Raw genomic sequence first — 18,300 nt, forward strand, 5'->3', positions numbered from 1 at the left:
AATTTTAATTTTTGTGTTTGTAGTGTTTGGAAATTCGTGTACATTTAATTAAGTTATTGTTAATTTTCTATTGGTTTAATGTAGTGGCTATTGTTCGGAACGAATAATACTAAGGAATGGGCAGTATTAAGACAGCAGTAGTCACGTGACCATGGTAACACGTCATGATATTCTCGAAGGATCGGGGAACATCACGAATAATCCAGTATGTGTTAGGCGCCCTCTATTCCTGTATATAAGTGCACCGGTTAACGTGAGAAGAATCAATGGAATCGAATTGCAGACAGAGAAAGAGACGGACAATTGAGTCAAGAGCATGGGTCGTTCGTTGTGAATTATAGTGTTTGTTTAAGTTATAGCGTGACTGTGGAAATTAAGTGTATTGCATAGTTGTATTGAGAAAGAATAAACTAGTTCTATTTAAGAAAATACTTGTATCGCTAAAGTTTCTTCGGAAAGAATTTTTACAGAAAATTTACAAACGAACACAGAGGCGTAACAATACCTTGTCTCCTCTATCAATTTTAAACAGTTTATTTATTGCGTCAAACAAACATCTAAATTAAAATATCAAAAAATGGTTTTCCACAATACCCTTTTTCCTTTGTTAATTTTACACAGTTTATTAATTTATTTTATTTGTTGTTAATCGCAATGTGACGCAATAGATTATCTGTGAACACCACGGTATTTATTTTTTAGTTAGATAGCTTGGTTTGGTTGCTTTTAAGCACAAAGTTACACAATGTGCTATTTATGTTTTGCCCACCACGGGTATCGAAACCCAAATTTTAGCAATCTAATCCTTCTGAGTTACCACTGTGCCACTGGGTTTATTTACATAATTAGTACGAAATTACAATTTTTTACAAATAATCATCGCATTGATCAAAATCAATCGTATATTTATATTGATGAAATAATTTTATCGTAATTATTTGTCTAAGTTTAGCTGTTTTTTTTTTTTAATTGCTTTTCTAGTTTTAGAGTATATTAATTATTTGAGATCATCATCAAGTTCAAATAGATGTTTACAGATATACGGTTGTAATTGGCATTACACGAGAACGCTGTAACGTGAAATATAATACGACACATGTGGGGTATCATAGCTTGTTTTCTTCAACGAAGCTGAACCGCGTGTTTTAGAGAAATACGTTAGTTGTATTGGGTGTGGTTTTTAAGTTCATAAATTCGTAGGCCTTAAAAATATAATAAACCTGTTCGTAAGAAGAGGGTGTTGACAACTCAGGGTAATTAAGTTTTGAAAATATTTGTTTGTAACTAACAAGCATTAATATTATAAAGTCTCATTTTGATTAATAAAATAACATGTATATATTATTATTAGTAATTAAACCCAAGGGGACGAGTTGACACTGTGACTGATACATTGTGTTACTCACTTACTGTCAGTTGAATAACTCCAGGGGCGTATCTAGGATTTTCAAAAAGGAGGGGGGGTCCAAATGAATGGATATCTGAGAATCTGAGAGAGGACATGCCCTGCTTTGAGAAGCTGAAGACTTTTTGAAATTTGAAATCTCTCTAACTTCTAAGTCCAATTCCTAAAACTTTCCAATTTATTTTTATTTTTGTCGATTAGTTTGTTACTCCAAACTAAGTCCTGGTGACAGACTAGTAGTAGTAATAAGAAATTTGAATGACCAATACTTTCTGCCACCATCGAGAACATCTTATTATTCTTCATTTGCAGAGCTGACTCTTACTCTTAGATTCTGAATCTTGAAGGGACCCCAGAAGAAGAAGTAGAATTACGTTATATCAAGCATTGTTAACTGAGTGATGGAATGATTGATAGTCATACCAGTGAAAAGGGCTCCTTCAAAGAACTATGGTGGGCTTTAAATTGATTTTGAAATATCTTGGTAGAAACATCATACACACTTGAGACTCTCTCTTTTGACATATGGATATGATCATATTCATAATGGATCCCAGAAAGCAGTTACATATACTTCTAGTTCTACCACTTCATATTTCTATTTAATATTTTACTGTTCCTTTAATTTTGTTTTTTACATTGGAAGGAGATCCTGGAACTCCCCCTCCATCTGAGCTCCTTGGATTAACATTTGTTGCATTGTGACTGTCAATTTCTTATATAATATTTTGAATGTCAGTGTCAGAGGATATAAATGTTGGTCCAAATCACAATTTTTAGCTTATTGCAGGCATAGTAGTAATACTATATGTGTAGGCCTATGTTCTAACATTATCACAAATTATATGAAATATTCATATACAATTTAAAAACAATTATAGTTCTTATTAGTCTTAAGTGTTACAAAAACAATCTTTTGTATTGAATTAGCATACATAATACTAATAAACTAAATATTTATTTTAAGTTATTTTGAAAAGTTTACAATGTTCTCAATAAATAGTTGGAATCTTTGGTAATAATTTTTTTGTTTGGTAGAAGTACTGTACTTAATCTGTTTTAGAGATCTGTAGTGGTCATATACTTGAGAAATCATTCTTCAGACAATAATAGAATATTTTGTATAGATAGGAAGAATTAAGAATGATCAACTTTTCCAATTTTAAAAATAATGAAAAATAATACATAAATTTGTTAGCAAGTGATGAACAGAATTATTTCAATTTTTGATCAGATTAGTACAAATAGTGTGAACTACATTTTTACTTTATTTTAGGTGTTTGAAATTGAAGTCTCACTGAGTAATATAATAAGGTTAGAAATGAAAACTTGAGTATCAAGAATAATAACTTTGCTTTAAATGATCAGACCTGAATGTATTGTTAATCAGAATAACTTTTTTATGTGTGTTTTCATATAGTATGTAAAATGTCTTGCATAAAAATGTAGTTTGGGTTGGTTGCTTTCTTTCTTCATTGGATGAAGAAATTATTTTGATGATACAAAGTTGTTGCTAAAGTGCTCTTTTGGTTTAAAGAAAATGAAATACACTTTAAAAAATTTAGATATTGTGTATCACTAATAGGATATTTGTGGTGAATATGTAAGACCCAAACATTTGGAATGAAATGAGATTTATAAGTATGTGTTTGGCAGTCATTCTCTTTCTTCTAATATGTAATTTTACTTATCTCTTATTATCCTCTACAGAATGCCATCTGTGGCATTCTGAATGATTTATTAAAACTGAGAATTTAAGTCATATAAAGATGTCATTTTTCTTGGTTCCAAACATTTAAAAAAAAATCTACTGTCTCCTTGTGAATATCTTGCCAAGCATTAAAACAAGATGCATGATTATATTTCTCATTTTTATATTTAATAATAATTCAATATTAAGTAAAGATACCAGTTTTCTCATTAATCATTTGAAACAATGTGTAATTAAACAATAGTCATTAGACATCTATCAATGAAATAAATTCAAAAGACTTAGAAAGTTCTCAAATAAATTTTTCTTAATCACACACCATTATAACAATACTTTATGATAAAGCAATAGAAAGGATATATGGTAGAACTTATAAAAGTAATTTAAGAAAACAAAGTAAGCATGTTCCTCACTATCAGATATAAAAGACTATTTTGTGTAGGTAGTATTATTAATTAATCTATTTTGTGTTTGTAATTCATTGATGTCAAAATTATCGAATATTGTATTTGCAATCCATTGATGTTGAGGTTATGGAGATTTCTAGAAAGCCTAAGTGATAGACATATAAATAGCTTCGACCAGACGAGCAGAAAGAGAGTAAAAGTAAAGTCACGTGAAAGAGAAGTTCAGTCAGAGAAAAGTTAGAAAACATAAAGTTAACCATTGTGGGAGTGAAAGGCCTAATGGTTGATATGTTAGAGTGAGATTAACAGTTTGAGTTAAGGAGAATAATCTGTCTTGTCAAAGGGTGTTCTAAACTAATCAAACTCACCTGTGTGGACTTTGACAAAAGGCAGAAGATTATTGGAAGTCCGAAAAACAGACGATTACTGGTAGTTCACAATATGACTGTGGTAACTCACTTGATAGCACAAGTGAATTATACTATTGTGATAAAAACAGAGAAAAATAGTTTGGCTCATCAACTGAATTGGCCTGAGTGGACTTTTGACAAGAAGAAAACTGTATAGTGTTTAAGATACAACTATGATCTCCATAGTTTAAAGAATTTTTGTACATGCATTTAACTTGTTTAAAATATATATATATATATATATTATTTTGAAAACAAGTGGAGAGCGTGTTGTTCATTTATTGTCGAATTTATCGCCAACAAGTCACAGACACCTACTGTAGAAGAATCATTAGCCCAACACACCCATATATCTTCATTAAAATACTTCTATCAAAAAGTAAGTTCCTGACACTCACCTATAAAAATTCTTTTATAAGAAGATAATTTCTAAAAAGATGAGCATGTATGAAGTTTAAAATAATTAAATTTTGCATTTGTTGTCAATCAAATTTTTTTTAAAACATTTCCTGTTTCTTCAGCAGGAAGATACCTTAGTTGTTGACTTCCAACTGCCTTTACTTTTTATCATGCCTGGATGTCCACACATGTCCACCTTGAGAGCAAGTTCCACCATTGAAATATAAATATTCTAGAAAATAAACTTGTATTTGTTCTTCTACACATAAAAAAACTAACTAAAGTTGAAATGTTTATTTATTTAATTTTATACATAAAGATAAAAAGATCGGCAAATTTTGACTTCAATTGATTGATTTCAATGTGGTTCAAACAAAACCACTACTGTTTGTGAATTTCCTTATTTTTTTCAGAGCATAATATAGCACTTGTAGCCACCAAGGGGGAAAGGTGAAAGAATTTTAAACAAAATATTGCTAATGCAGCTTCAATACAAGTGTAGTTTTATTGATTTTAGCCAATCACTGCTTTTCCACCTTGGTTGTGATGGTGTGATGTAATTGCCTATATCTCAGCTCTGAAAAGTCATAAGCTAATGATTTAAATGTAATGAAAGCTCCTTTTCAGTTGTTTTTTTCAACTGTGTAAGTCTGTTTGGCTTCCAGTTCAGCAGAGATTCACATAGAGATTGTAACAAAGTGATAAATGCTTGGTGTGATAACACATTGCAAGAAGAAAAGGTCAATTTTCACCAGAATTACAGCCCTGATTATGTTTTTCAAAGCTTATTTTATTTATACTTTATTTGAATTACGATGCTGCAGTATGATAGGAAATGTTTTTAATGGAACAAGATAAAGTAGGCTTAGTTGAATCATTTTGCATGAGAATATCAAGTTTGGTTTCACTGACAATGCTACTATGTTAAGCAATGTTTACAACAAGCCTTATCATTCTAATTAACTGCTTGAAAGGGCAAAGAAAATCACCAAAAGAGATTTAAAAATTATAAATATCAATAAATATAAAAAGTAATCTGTTTTCTGCAGCTATGCAGTAGCATTGTGTTAGAAATATTAATGTCAAGGGCAATATTCAGATTAATTTAATATTTCCGTGATTCTCAACACATGTGAGATCATCTTCCATCACACTGATTTCACTTACACTGATATTGGTTTACCACTAGAATAGCCCAAATGCAAAATCTACATACTGTATGTATGAAATAATTGTTGTTGTTTTTTATTTGTAATGTGTCCTGATCATTAAGGTATCTGCATGGTTCATAAAACTTTCATCCAAGATCAATCACATTTAATTACTGTGATGTCATTGACAAAAAAAATGTAGGAGAAAGTGGAAGAATAACATTGGCAGCAGCAATTTATTATTATTCAAGCTATTCCAGATTAAATACAGTAATTATGCATTTTTTATTATCAGGACACTTTTATCATGGTTTTTTTTATTTATAAAATATATATAGCTTCATTTGACATTGTTTACAATTGATAGACCTAACAAACCATACTTAGATTTTTATTAGCAGAACTGCAAAGTACTGATGTATATTATAAAATTATTGAAAAATGTTAATTAACAGAAAAGTTGTTTTGACTCTGGACAGTGTTTAATAATAATGGTATTACCTTTTCATTTTTCTGTTAATTTTTTTTCTCATGATATGTATTTAATTAAATGAAATGTAAGTTTGCAAAATTTGTAAACATCAAATCCACATGTTGTTTCAATGGTATTTTAGACAGTGTAGTTTTATTGGACTTCTTCTGTCTGTTTGCTTATATCTCATATTGAGCTAACACTGTTGATCATTTGGTATGTTTATATAAGTGCTAAATTTGTGGTTGCTACTGTAGCTTGTTAGTTCAAAACACAACAGCAACAACTATTTGGAACTCTCCTCATACAATAATCTCTTCATAGATTTCACTTTTGTTATCTTTGCACTGTGTGATAAGTTATTCATGACATTCATTATACAGGATCAACACTCGGCTCTGTATGAGAGATACATGCATGCAAGTAAGTGAAATTATTGAAAGAGAAGAAGGCTTGTAGCAGAACAGTAAGTCTTGCTATTAATCATATAGAAGTTTGAGTTTTATTTACAGACTATCATTATAGACAGTGAAAATTAAGTACATCAGTTTTTGCTTAATTGAAGTTTCTAAGCCTTTTATGATAGAGCGAAATTTGGACATAGATTAGTCCAAAATGAAGTCCTATAATTATTAAGAGTGCAAATCATGTGACAAGTAGGATAACCTATCACTTTCAAGCTGTTTGCCTATTTTCATGGTGCAACTCTAGTGTAATTTATGTTTAATTAGTGAATATGCATATTAAATATTCAAATAATCAGACTATCATTGTTTAAAATGTGTGCAACAAGATGAAAATGATGAGTTATACTTCACACCATTTCATAATGGCCATTAAACTGAGAAATGCAGTAATTTATGTGTAGTTCATGCAGTCTGGTGAATAAATAATGCTGTTTTGTTCAAGATTTATGTGCATGTTTGAGATATTTACTATAAAAGGTGACATGAAAATTAAATATGCTGGTGTATTGTTGTTCTTTCATTGGTAGGCTCTTTTAGCTGGTGAAAATAATTCACTTATACACTTTCATAAATTATTGTAGGCCTAATTACAAATGATGTTAAAATCTCTCTATCAATACTATTGGGCTAACTTGTACAAAGTAACTTGGCAAATGCAATAGCAAATGCAGATCCAAACACTTCATGATAACACTAGCTGATTGAACTATCTATTTTGAAATAACTGCACGCTTCACAACTAACTCATATTTATAATCTAGTCTCAAGTGCATGAGAAAAACTTGATGTCAACTTAGTCTAGGCCTACTCAGTGTCATCATTAAGACTACAGCTCCCTCTAGTTAACCAACAAATTATAATATTCAAAATATAACTTACAAGAGTACAAAGAAAACTACACATTTAAAATGATTGTATTTTAAAGCTACTTGTCCTAGAGGAACTAAATTTCACCAAATGTGAATCGTATGTTTTATACATAAATGTTTGAACAGTTACATGGTAATTTGAAAACTGTTAAACTGTTAATTTTACCATTTATTGAATTCAATAGGTTAGTAACATTATAAAAAAACAAAAAAAATACTACTATGTGACTTGTAAAAATTGGTCTCATAGTTGTTGTTGACAATGATGGAATGCTGTAAAAAATAAAAAACTTGTTTGTAATGCATGGTTTATCAAAATCTGATGTTTTGCAGATTAAAGTGTCATATATAGTAGTAGTACTAATACTTTTAACCACTGTAATGTGCTAAATACCTTGTACTGTATTTGTAGGTGTGAAATACCTCTTTTGAACCAAATTGAAAACCCAAGTAGACTAAGTTGAAATTGTGATTGTTTAAAATGTCTGGCAGAAATAAAGCTGTGAAACTTGCAGAAAGTGATTTGCTACAGTTTAACTGTTAACATGTCATATAATTCCTCAAGTTTCTGACTTCTATATCAGTAATTTAGGGAGTTTTTTCATCATTTGTAAGCAACCTATGTAATGATATTCTAGTTGAAAGTCCAGTTCTTATGTTAGAATGTGAAGCAAACATTAGATAATAGCGTATAAGACTACACTGTAAAGGCTATGTTAAGAATACACCAACACAGATTTTTATTAGCAGGGGTAAATATATGCTGATGTAATTCTCATATATTATGCTAAATCTAATAGACTTAGTGACTAACAGAGCTGGTAATTCAACTCAATCAGTATAATCTATTACTGATGAGCATCAATTACAATGAACCCTTGTTAGTCCACATATAGATAATCTGTATGATTTTTCACATAGACAGATCTTCACAGTGTGAAATTTAATCAGTAATTCATTTATTGACATTCTGAATCCAAACAGCAATTTCTTATAACAAACATGTATTTTGTATGGCTTCATGATTTGATAATCCATACATGAATCCATGAGAGTCAAGTAGGGGTTGATCAGAAACAGAAAACAAGGTGTTAATTACCAACCACAAAACACCTGCCCTAACAAGTGGGTACTGGTTTATGACAATTTTTCTGAGAATGATTTTCCTTGCATTGGGTATTACTTTACAACAGTTTTTTGAGAATAATCTTCACATTAGGGATGTACATATATACTATAACAAATATCAAGAGGTCATTAGAGTGATTTAACCTGTAGTCATGCCAAGTCACAGTGCACCAAAACAAAGATGCACAGAAATACCAGCATCATTAAAACATGTTGTTTGTTTATATAAGAAAGCAAACCAAGTGCAAGCCTTGATACTATCAGTAAATGTCCATGAGGCTTTAATAAATGGAAAGTGTCAAAATCTGCTTCATGGTATGTCAAGATTGTGCACTGCCTGAACAGACTGAAATTGTTGAACCTTATTTAGATGTCGGAAGTTGTTAATGAGATTGCTTCTGGAATTCATACCTTAATCTCAAGTAGCAATAATGCTATGTCAGTTGATCAGTGGCTCAACATCTTTTCAGCAGAACCAGTTGGTCAATATTTATCAGAAGACATCATTTCTATTGCGTGTCTTCAAGATTGTGGTGAAAATGAATTTGACATTAAAAATGATCCACTAGTCAAACCAGTCAGTATGAATAAATCATGAGTTAGCCATAAAGGTATCATCATATGAGTCAACCAAATCAGTGACTTGTATGAAGATAATGGCATATTGTGTTATTTGCTTAAAGCTATTAAGAAACTTCAAAAGAAAAAATTCAATTCAAAAGTAGACAGTGATTACATTCTTCTTTGGAAAATGATTCATTGTATAATTAACCAATGCTATGTATTTTGTATTCTGTAAATCATTGCTTTGAACAAAATAGTATTTTATGTGAAGAAAATGAAATGTCACTTTGGGAATGCAACTTGTATAATTATTGATGACATATAGAATAATAAACTATTACTTTTATTGTACTTACAGTTGCTTGTTGTTTACTTGTTGCATGCCCATTCTTACTTGTTTGAACACTTACATTTATCAATTAATAATTCATGCTGTTAATAGTATCCATTGTAATGAAAGTGACTGATCTGAGAAGCTGGGTGTCTCGATAATCCAGATGAATTAGTTCATTACAAACATATTTGGATTAATGAGGTTTAACTGTATATTGGTTAGAGTCATGTGAAATAATCAACTAGTATTTCTGATTATTACAGTTTTCAATTATTCTAACTATTCAATAATCAAAATTGTGATTAAATTGATTAATGTCACAAAATTAATCAACTAATCAAAATTAGTGTGTCTGATAGTTACTGTTTTCAGTTATTTTAACTGTGCAGTAATTGAATTATTACCATTTTAGTTTTTCATTATTATTTTTGTATGCTGATTGTACATGTATGATTATGAGCCCCAGTGAAAACTGCAAGTGGGCAAAACTGTTTTGTTGCCAGACTGTTAGTACAGATATACTTATGTTGAAGCTTGCTTATCATTTAATGTAAATACTGGAAAAGCTATTTTTTGTATTACATTACATGTTTGATAATGTTTAGATTTTTATGAATAATTTTATGATAAACCTGTGTTGTATAATTAAATTTACAACAATAAAGGTTTCTGATAAATTGCACAAATCTGAATTTGTGATATTAAAAAAAACTAACACCCCCTCCTTTCCCACCTATAAACTTATGTAGATGTACATATTACAGAATAGATTTTGTTTCCACTGAGTATTATTTCTGTAATACGCACACAAATACATCAAAAACTTGTTTATATTACAACTATTTATGAAGGAGGATCACAGAAATGTTGAAAAACATTTTGAAATGGTCTTTTTCTCCCTTCAGCAAATTCTACGTACAACAAATATAGTAAAAAACCAATATTAACAACACTTTTAGGAAGTTTTCAGAGAACATAGTGAGCAAAAAAGGAAAATAAATTATAGTAAAAATAAATAGAGCATAAGATCCACAAAATGTTACCAGCCTATAGTGGAGAAATGTTAAAGCAAATTTAATTTGTTGGATGTACAGTTATAGCTTAAATACAGAAAGTTATATTTTATCACCAGTCTTTTTTTTTTTTCGTTTCATGATCATCCAATTTTTTAATCTTTAATTAAGATTTTCTCCTGATGATTTTGTTGTCATAATCTGTTTTATTAATCACTGTGATATTTTTTTTTTATTTTAGCTAAGGCATCATGGTCCTTGACTTCTTGAATTCAGTAAAACCTTATAATAACCAGAAATATGATACATTGAAAAAGGAGGCACAAGATACTGGTGTACCCTTTTCTGATCCAACGTTTCCAGCTGATGACTCATCCCTGTTTTTAAAAGGTAACTGTGGACAGCTTCCAGGACGAGTGGAATGGAAAAGACCAAAGGTGATAATAATTTGTATTAATGACTTGTGGTGTTGAAAGAAAAAAAATGATTAGAATTTTAGTAACCTCAGTGATAAACTTTTGCATCTTTTAGGCAAAGGTCTCTGTGTTTAATTTTGACTTAGCTTCCTTGTACTTCCAGTGATAAACCTTTATGTCTGTTTAGGCAAAAGTTCCATGTTTACTGTTGACTTGATTTTCTGAAATCAGAAACTGATTGATTACCTCTGAGCATAAATTAGTGTCACATGAAATAATTAATTAATTAAGATTTTGATTAAATTGAATAATGTCTTGAAAATAATAAACTATCTGAAGTAATATTTCTGATTATTATTGTTTTAGATTGTGCCTACTATTCAAGTAATCAATACATTGCCAATATGAGTTATCATTATTATTTTTAGTTAATTCAAGGCTGTTCAGCTTAATCGATTAGTGCCCTAACTCATGAAAATAATCAACTAATCAAAATTAATCTTTCAGGTTATTACTATTTTTTTGCTTATTCCAACTATCCAAATCTCATGTTGGAATACTTGATTAGTAGGATATAATTAGTTAACAAGCCTGCTAATTAACTGATGATCAAAATTCACTAATTGTTCAGCTCTAATAGGATTAAGTTTCAAAATGCAGTTTATGAAAAACCAGTAATATAGTGTGTTGCTGTTGAACTCATCACTGATCAATGTAATAGTGTGGATTACATGCAGGGTTTGCACTAGTACTTGAATTTTTTGACTCCCTGGGTTTTAACCACTTGGAGAAAGTGAGGTTCCTGGAGAAAATTAAAGTCCTCTAACATTTCTACACAAAGCATAAAAGCATTAGAATTTTTTATTTGTCTTTTTTTTTACTTATTAAATAGTAACATTTGAATGTATTATACATTGCATTGGTTGTGCATGATGTTTTCCTTGCTTTTCCCACCATAAAGGGCTCATTGTCAGCTAGTACATGATTTTGAAGATAAATGGCATGGCATCCAAGTCAAATTGCTACATGGTGAATTTCATAAAATGGGACAAATCATTTCCAACCACAACTCCACAGTATAGACATTGTTGTGTCACATCAAGCAAAATACAAACAAAATATCTTGATTTCATTAAAACTATATGATGATGAATAGGATTAAAAGAGCAGCATGGAGGGAATTTTAGTCTACATCCTTGAGATACATTATAAAGCAATTTTGATTTTCTACATTTAATTGTAAAAACTGCATTAAAGTGAGTACTCAAAGCAGTAACATAGAATGTGGCTATTGGAATTGTTGAAGTGTGAACAGTGCATTGCACAATACTGCAAATCCATTAATATGTGCATAATGTATGGTTGTTAGATCAGTGTAGTGGTGTGAATAAATAACAATGGATAAATAAACGAACTGAAATTTACAATAGATTGTACTTTTTTCCTAACAATATTTTGTAACAAATTCCTTGTAAATATTTTTCATTTGAAGGTTTGTTTCTTATAAGGTGAACACTTTTAGTATGTTTTTTAAACAGATTATTTTCAAACTATTTATAGGTGATATCTGAACTGCACACAACACAGATACATTACCTTTTTTTCTACAAACTTGTAATGTGTCTTCATTGACACTGTTTCGAACATATATTTATGACTTGAACAGGTTGAACATTTCAGTTTAAGCACATTAGGTAATGTTACTTTTATTCTTAACTTTTAAAGGATTAAATGAGGGTATTTTTTATAGCTTGCATGAAAATTGTGTAATTTTTTGCAGGATTTGTGTGAAAATCCAAGGCTGTTTGTAGATGGAGCAAGTAGCTGTGATGTTGTGCAAGGCATGCTTGGAAATTGCTGGTTTGTTGCTGCATGTTCTGCTCTAGCTCAAGAAAAAGAGCTTTGGAATAAGGTGAGTCAATGGATAAAATTACAAATCATTGATTATGTCTTTTAGTGTATACAAATCATTGCTTTTCTTTTTTTAATAAAAAACTATAGTATAAAAACAGTAGGTTTCCATTTTTGCTGTTCACAAAAATTTCTGCTGTACTTGGTTTTCTCCTTAACTTTTGTAATATCTGATAGTTTTTAAGTTGAACAGAATACTAAAGTTTAATGCCTCAAGTCCCACAAAGCTACATTCCATATCTATATTTATTATAATACAATACTACTTGAGTTGGATAGTTCATAATTATTTGCCTTGTACAGTATTTTCTTCAATATGCAGAGAAATAAAGTCCATTTGTCTGCTCATATTTATGAGTTAAGATGCCAAAAGTAGATGTAGAATTTAGTTTAAACTTGCTTGGTCGAATAAGAAAATAACTACTATTCAAACAGGTGTCATTTTGAAAACAAACATCATAACAAATATTAGCCTCTTAGCATTTGAAAGCTATTAAGAATGTAAACTCAAGAAAAATAAGATAAAGGAAAGAGCCCTAACATATGTGTTAAATGAGAAACTGAATTCTTATGCTTAATGATAGGTGTGACTGTCTGTCACAAGCAAGTGAAGGTGTGTAAATTTCAATAAAAAGATCTTGTTTTTGTTTCTCTCTTTGAACTGTTCTTTGTAGAACTTAAAATTTAATATTATTAGAAGTTGCTTTGTCTCTAGATAATAACAAGAAAATAAGATGTATAAATGGTCACTAGTTTTACACAGTTCTAAACAGAATGCAGTAAAAAATACAATTTTCACAATCAGACTTCATTAATAGGATGAATGAAACTTTTATTGAGACAAACAATTATTACTAACACTATTAAAGTCCCAAATAATATTTTAAACAATTTTAAAATCAATATTTTTCAAAATTTGGGAAAAAACATGAGCTATAGCCTTGGCTTTTTGGTGAAAATATCAATTTTTTGGGAAAATGGAAAAAGGTGCTATTTTGACGCAAAATTAATAGACAACTATCGGATAGTGCTTATTTCATTGGGAAACTAGTTTTACACAGTTCTAAACAGAAAGCAGTAAAAAATCCAATTTTCACAATCAGACTTCATTGATAGGATGAATGAAACTTTTATTGAGACAAACAATTATTACTAACACTATTAAAGTCCCAAATAACTTCAATAATAGATGTATTCTGAAATATATTATATTATGTTCTACATACATAAGGCAAGTATTTGTTAGAATTTGCTTCAGATTGTTCAAAGTAATTCTGAGATTTTGTTTTTAGTTGAGTAAACTTTTTTCTGTATCACTTCTCAAGTTACCCAAAATTAAGATTTATACACTCATTTCTGTTATTGATTACCTAGTTACCATTCAGCTTTTTAAATGCTGAAAATATACTGTTTTCAACATTATCTGATGAACATTTTAATGTTTAGGGACAACAAAGGACCTACTGGTCCATTTAGGCCAGTGATCTAGGCACACGCCCTACAGGGAGGCAATTTGAATATATTGGGGGGCAATTTGAAAATGCTATAATAAGAAAAAATTTTCATTTGTATGTGAAATTTTGGTAAATTTGTAAATTTTACATTATATTATTATACCTTTTCAACACCAAAATTGTTGAAATTTTCTGAGGTATCAAGGTGGGGCAAGAAGGTTAAGAAACACTGATCTAGTCTGTCCCATCCTGTAGAAAAATATTAAAAGAAAACCCTCAAAGCCAGCCCTTTATCATTCAAATACTTATCAAGCTTTCTCTTAAACTTGCATTTACTGCCTCCATAACATCCGAAGGCAACCTGCTCTAAAGGCCAACAACCCTGTTAGAAAAATAAAACTCATAACATCAAAATATAAAGATTATTCATTGTTATATTTCTATTGGCAAAGTGTTCTGCAGTCCAGAGATTGTAACAGTTACAAAATACATTGAGCCTATCTTATACCTTTTTATTGTAAGATGTGTAGGTTTCCTATCAAACTTGCAGTCTTCTGTTTTTCAATGAATATTATATGCAGTATTCTTGAGCCTTAAAAGTGTTTCTCTCTGATGCCTGTGCGTGTAAATTTCAATTTGCTGTTGGAAGTAATAAATAATTGAATTTGACGAGGTGTAAATATAAATTTTGTGAGCTTTTTCTGTGAACTTTTATAAAGAAACTGGACAGTATAAATTTCAGTTCTTGATTGGAAGTAATAAATAATTGAATTTGACGAGATGTAAATGTAAATTTTGTGAGCTTTTATTGTGAACTTTCTATAGAGAAACTATACAGTATAAATTGTACATGTACATTATAACAATTTTGAAGCTGTTGTAGTTTTAATTTGGGGACATTTTGAGTCTAGATTTATTATATTGGTCAGAAATAAGCCTTTGAAAGATTTCAACACTGAATATCCAGATGTACTTAAGGGTGAAAAAAAAAGATGATGCATCAACACTATCAATTCCCTTTACAATCTTAAACATCTCATCAGATCCTCTCTAACTCTTACTTTTTCAGAGAAAACAATTTGAGAGATCTCAACCTCTCCTAGTGTGACAACTTTTCCATCCCAGGCACCATTCTAGTAACCCTCCTCTGAACCTTTTTCAACAGTTCAATGTCCTTCTTAAGGTAAGGACCCCAAGACTGAACATATTACACCAGATGTGGCCTAACTAGTGACCTATACAATGAAATTTTAACCTAAATAGACTTGTATTCAAAATGTCTGTAGATACAACCTAAAATCCAATTTTCCCTACCACTAGCAACAGCACATTGCTTGGATAGCGTAAGAGACTGATCAACTGCTACACAAAGATCCATTTTTTTTCATAACACTGTTAAAGTTATTCCAATCCAAATTGTGCTTGTAATTCAAATTATGGTAACCCATGTGCAATATTTTGCATTTATTATAATTAAAACCCATCTGCCATTTATTCACCCAACTCACTCAATAATTTGAATCCTTTTGTAAAGCAGCAATAGCATCATCACAGCCAGCAACATCCAAAAACTTAATATCATCAGTAATTTATTGACCATTCCTTCATCTATGTCGTTGATGTAAATCAAAAAGAGCAAGGGTGCTACAAATGAGCCTTGAGGTACCCCACATGTCAGATTAATCCAGTTTAACTGAACTCCATTTGTAACAACCGTCTGCTTTTTTTTCATCCAGCCACTCTTCTATCCAGTTAGCTAACTTATCCCCCACACCTATAGAGATAATATTTTACATGGCATCTTTTCAAATGCTTTCAGAAAATCCAGATACATTAAATCTACACCTTTACCCTCATTTGCATAAGCAGTTACCTGTTCAAGTAATGTCTAAAGATTTGTAAGGCAAAATTTTCCCTTAGTGAAACCATATTGACTATCCAATAAATTATAAACTTTGTTAAATGACTTCGCAAAGCATCTTTTATCAGACTTTCCAAAACTTTTCCCACAACTGATCTAAGGCTAATAGGCCTATAATCACTGGGGCAATACTTATCACCCCCCCCCCCCTTGAAAAGTATTGTGAATAGAAAGAGACATAGCAATAACAACATTTATTAAAGTTTTGGATTTACTCTTTTTTAAGTTTCTGTTATTTATTTTTATTTATCAGAGGTCCCTGTCCTCTTTAAAAAAAAAGTCAGCAAAAATCACATTTTTATATATACCTTTTGTCCAATAATTTTGAGTCAATCAATTTCATATTGATTGATTTTATTAATCATTTTAATTTTACAGATTAAATATGTTCTATAGTTAATGATTCCGATACAATATTACCTCCTGTCACAGAAAGCTATCTTGATCTTCTTCTGCCCTCTAAGCATTGCTGAAGAATTTTCTCGATCAACACACCAATCTATGTACCCCATCAATTTCACATCACTTTTGAACATGTAAATACCATGTGACTACTTTCCACCAATTGTATTGTGCCACATATACTGGCACAACTAGTTTCCTCTGCTATTCCTGCTCAATCCTCACTTTCTCAATTGGCACAGCATTGTTTGGATGTGTGTTTATCGCAGGTGACTCCTGTTTATGAACGTACTTCTTTGCATTTATTTTCTTGTTACCAAATTATAAGAGATCTTCACATGAATTTGCTTTCAGTGTATCGACTATGGAATTTTCCATCACAGTCAAAAATGCTACTGGTAAATGAATTCCCAGGAATTGGGTTAGACTTAATCAGCAGAGGAGGTACAGGCCTTAAGTTGCAGGGAGCTAGATTCAACCTGACATTATTTCTGAGGAAGAATGCAATCAGAGAGAAAACTATTTGAATTCCCTTTTTCTGGCGTCTTCTTGTTTTAGTTTGTCATACTACACTTCTTCAGGAGTTTTCACCTTCCACCAATTGCCATGCCACCACATCATTCACTTTAGTGGTGAATTGCTCTTCTCCTCCTTTCTTTCTATTGCTTTCAGTTCTCCCAGGGGACCTATGGTAAGTTTTCAAGATGTACACTTCACACCTAGTTTATATGCTCATGGTAGGTGAAGCTCTGATACCCTCTGTGTGGCTTTGCCTGTATTTACACACATAGAATTAAGTATTTCACTTCATCAGTGTTTGGTAAGTTAGAAATTTATGTGTCCTTTGTCATCTAAGTTACTTTAGATGAATTGTATGTTAGATATTGATTATTACTTTGTAGACTTGGCAAATTTTGAGGGTTTGTTAGTTTGTTATTAATAAGTACATTAACTAGGTATGTTTAGATTGTAAGTTACACATCATTACTACTAATAACATCTAATTCATTGTTCTATTTGTGTAATTTTTGTTCCCTTGCTAATTATGTGCCTTGTCATCCTAATTTTCTTCAGTGTAGGACTTAATTATGTGTCCTTTGTCATCTAGGTTAATTTAAAGGATTTGTAAGTTACATATTGCTTCTTAATGTATTTTCTGTTTAATTTTCATTGGTTTGCACATTCTTTATTATTACATACTTTGTGTACTAGGTCAATTTATATTGTTTGTCCATTTGATATTTAATAGTACTTCATTAAGTAGGTAGGTTTAGATAGCTTGTACGATACATATTATTACTACTAGTAATATATACTTCATTGTTCTATCTGAATAATTTTTTTTCATAATTGTTCACTATGTACCTTATTATCCTAATTTCCGTCAGTGCTTTGTCCCATTGCTGACGTGTGTGTTTGTTTCACATTTGTAGAGCTTTGCTTTGGCTCCTTTTCCTATTATTCGTGATACTAGAAACCTCACTTTTTTCCTTGTAATCTACAATTCGGCATTCTTCTCTCCATATCACAATTCTTGAGCCTTTGGCAGTTCATCGGGCTTTGTCCAACTTCCTTCCTCTCCCTATGGGGGTATGGGTTGTTACGGTACATTCTGACACCTCCACTGTGGCAGTGGGGTAGCAAAGGTTCTCAGCACTTGGGGGCAAAGACGCTTTTGGTGCCCCCACCTCTGAAATGTTTTGATTATTTGTTTTGTGACTCATTGCTTAACTTAATGACAATAACATAAAGAATTAATTACTGCCTTACATAGGCCTAAAATAAAGTCACAATATAACATCTCACGATATCACAACTGTAAACCTGAAACTAATGAAGTATAGCCTACTAGGTGTACTTACATAA

The 18,300-nt window shown here is 30.8% G+C and overlaps 1 protein-coding gene across 3 annotated transcripts in view; it reads left to right on the top strand.

Moving 5' to 3' along the window:
• The first annotated feature begins 1,121 nt into the window (after positions 1–1,121).
• Positions 1,122–18,300, top strand: part of LOC106472282 (calpain-5-like) — a 52,989-nt gene continuing 35,810 nt past the window's right edge. For 2 of the 3 annotated variants that reach the window (XM_013932913.2, XM_022400879.1), the window contains exons 1-3: positions 1,131–1,253; positions 10,572–10,767; positions 12,527–12,658. In XM_013932913.2, the coding sequence (XP_013788367.1) occupies positions 10,582–10,767; positions 12,527–12,658 (318 nt within the window). In that variant the 5' untranslated portion in view covers positions 1,131–1,253; positions 10,572–10,581. Of the gene's footprint in view, positions 1,254–6,338; positions 6,422–10,571; positions 10,768–12,526; positions 12,659–18,300 lie in introns of all 3 variants that reach the window. The other variant, XM_013932912.2, reaches the window with a different exon arrangement.

The sequence above is a fragment of the Limulus polyphemus genome, unplaced genomic scaffold (genome assembly GCF_000517525.1).
Source record: "Limulus polyphemus unplaced genomic scaffold, Limulus_polyphemus-2.1.2 Scaffold5215, whole genome shotgun sequence".
Taxonomy (NCBI): domain Eukaryota; kingdom Metazoa; phylum Arthropoda; class Merostomata; order Xiphosura; family Limulidae; genus Limulus; species Limulus polyphemus.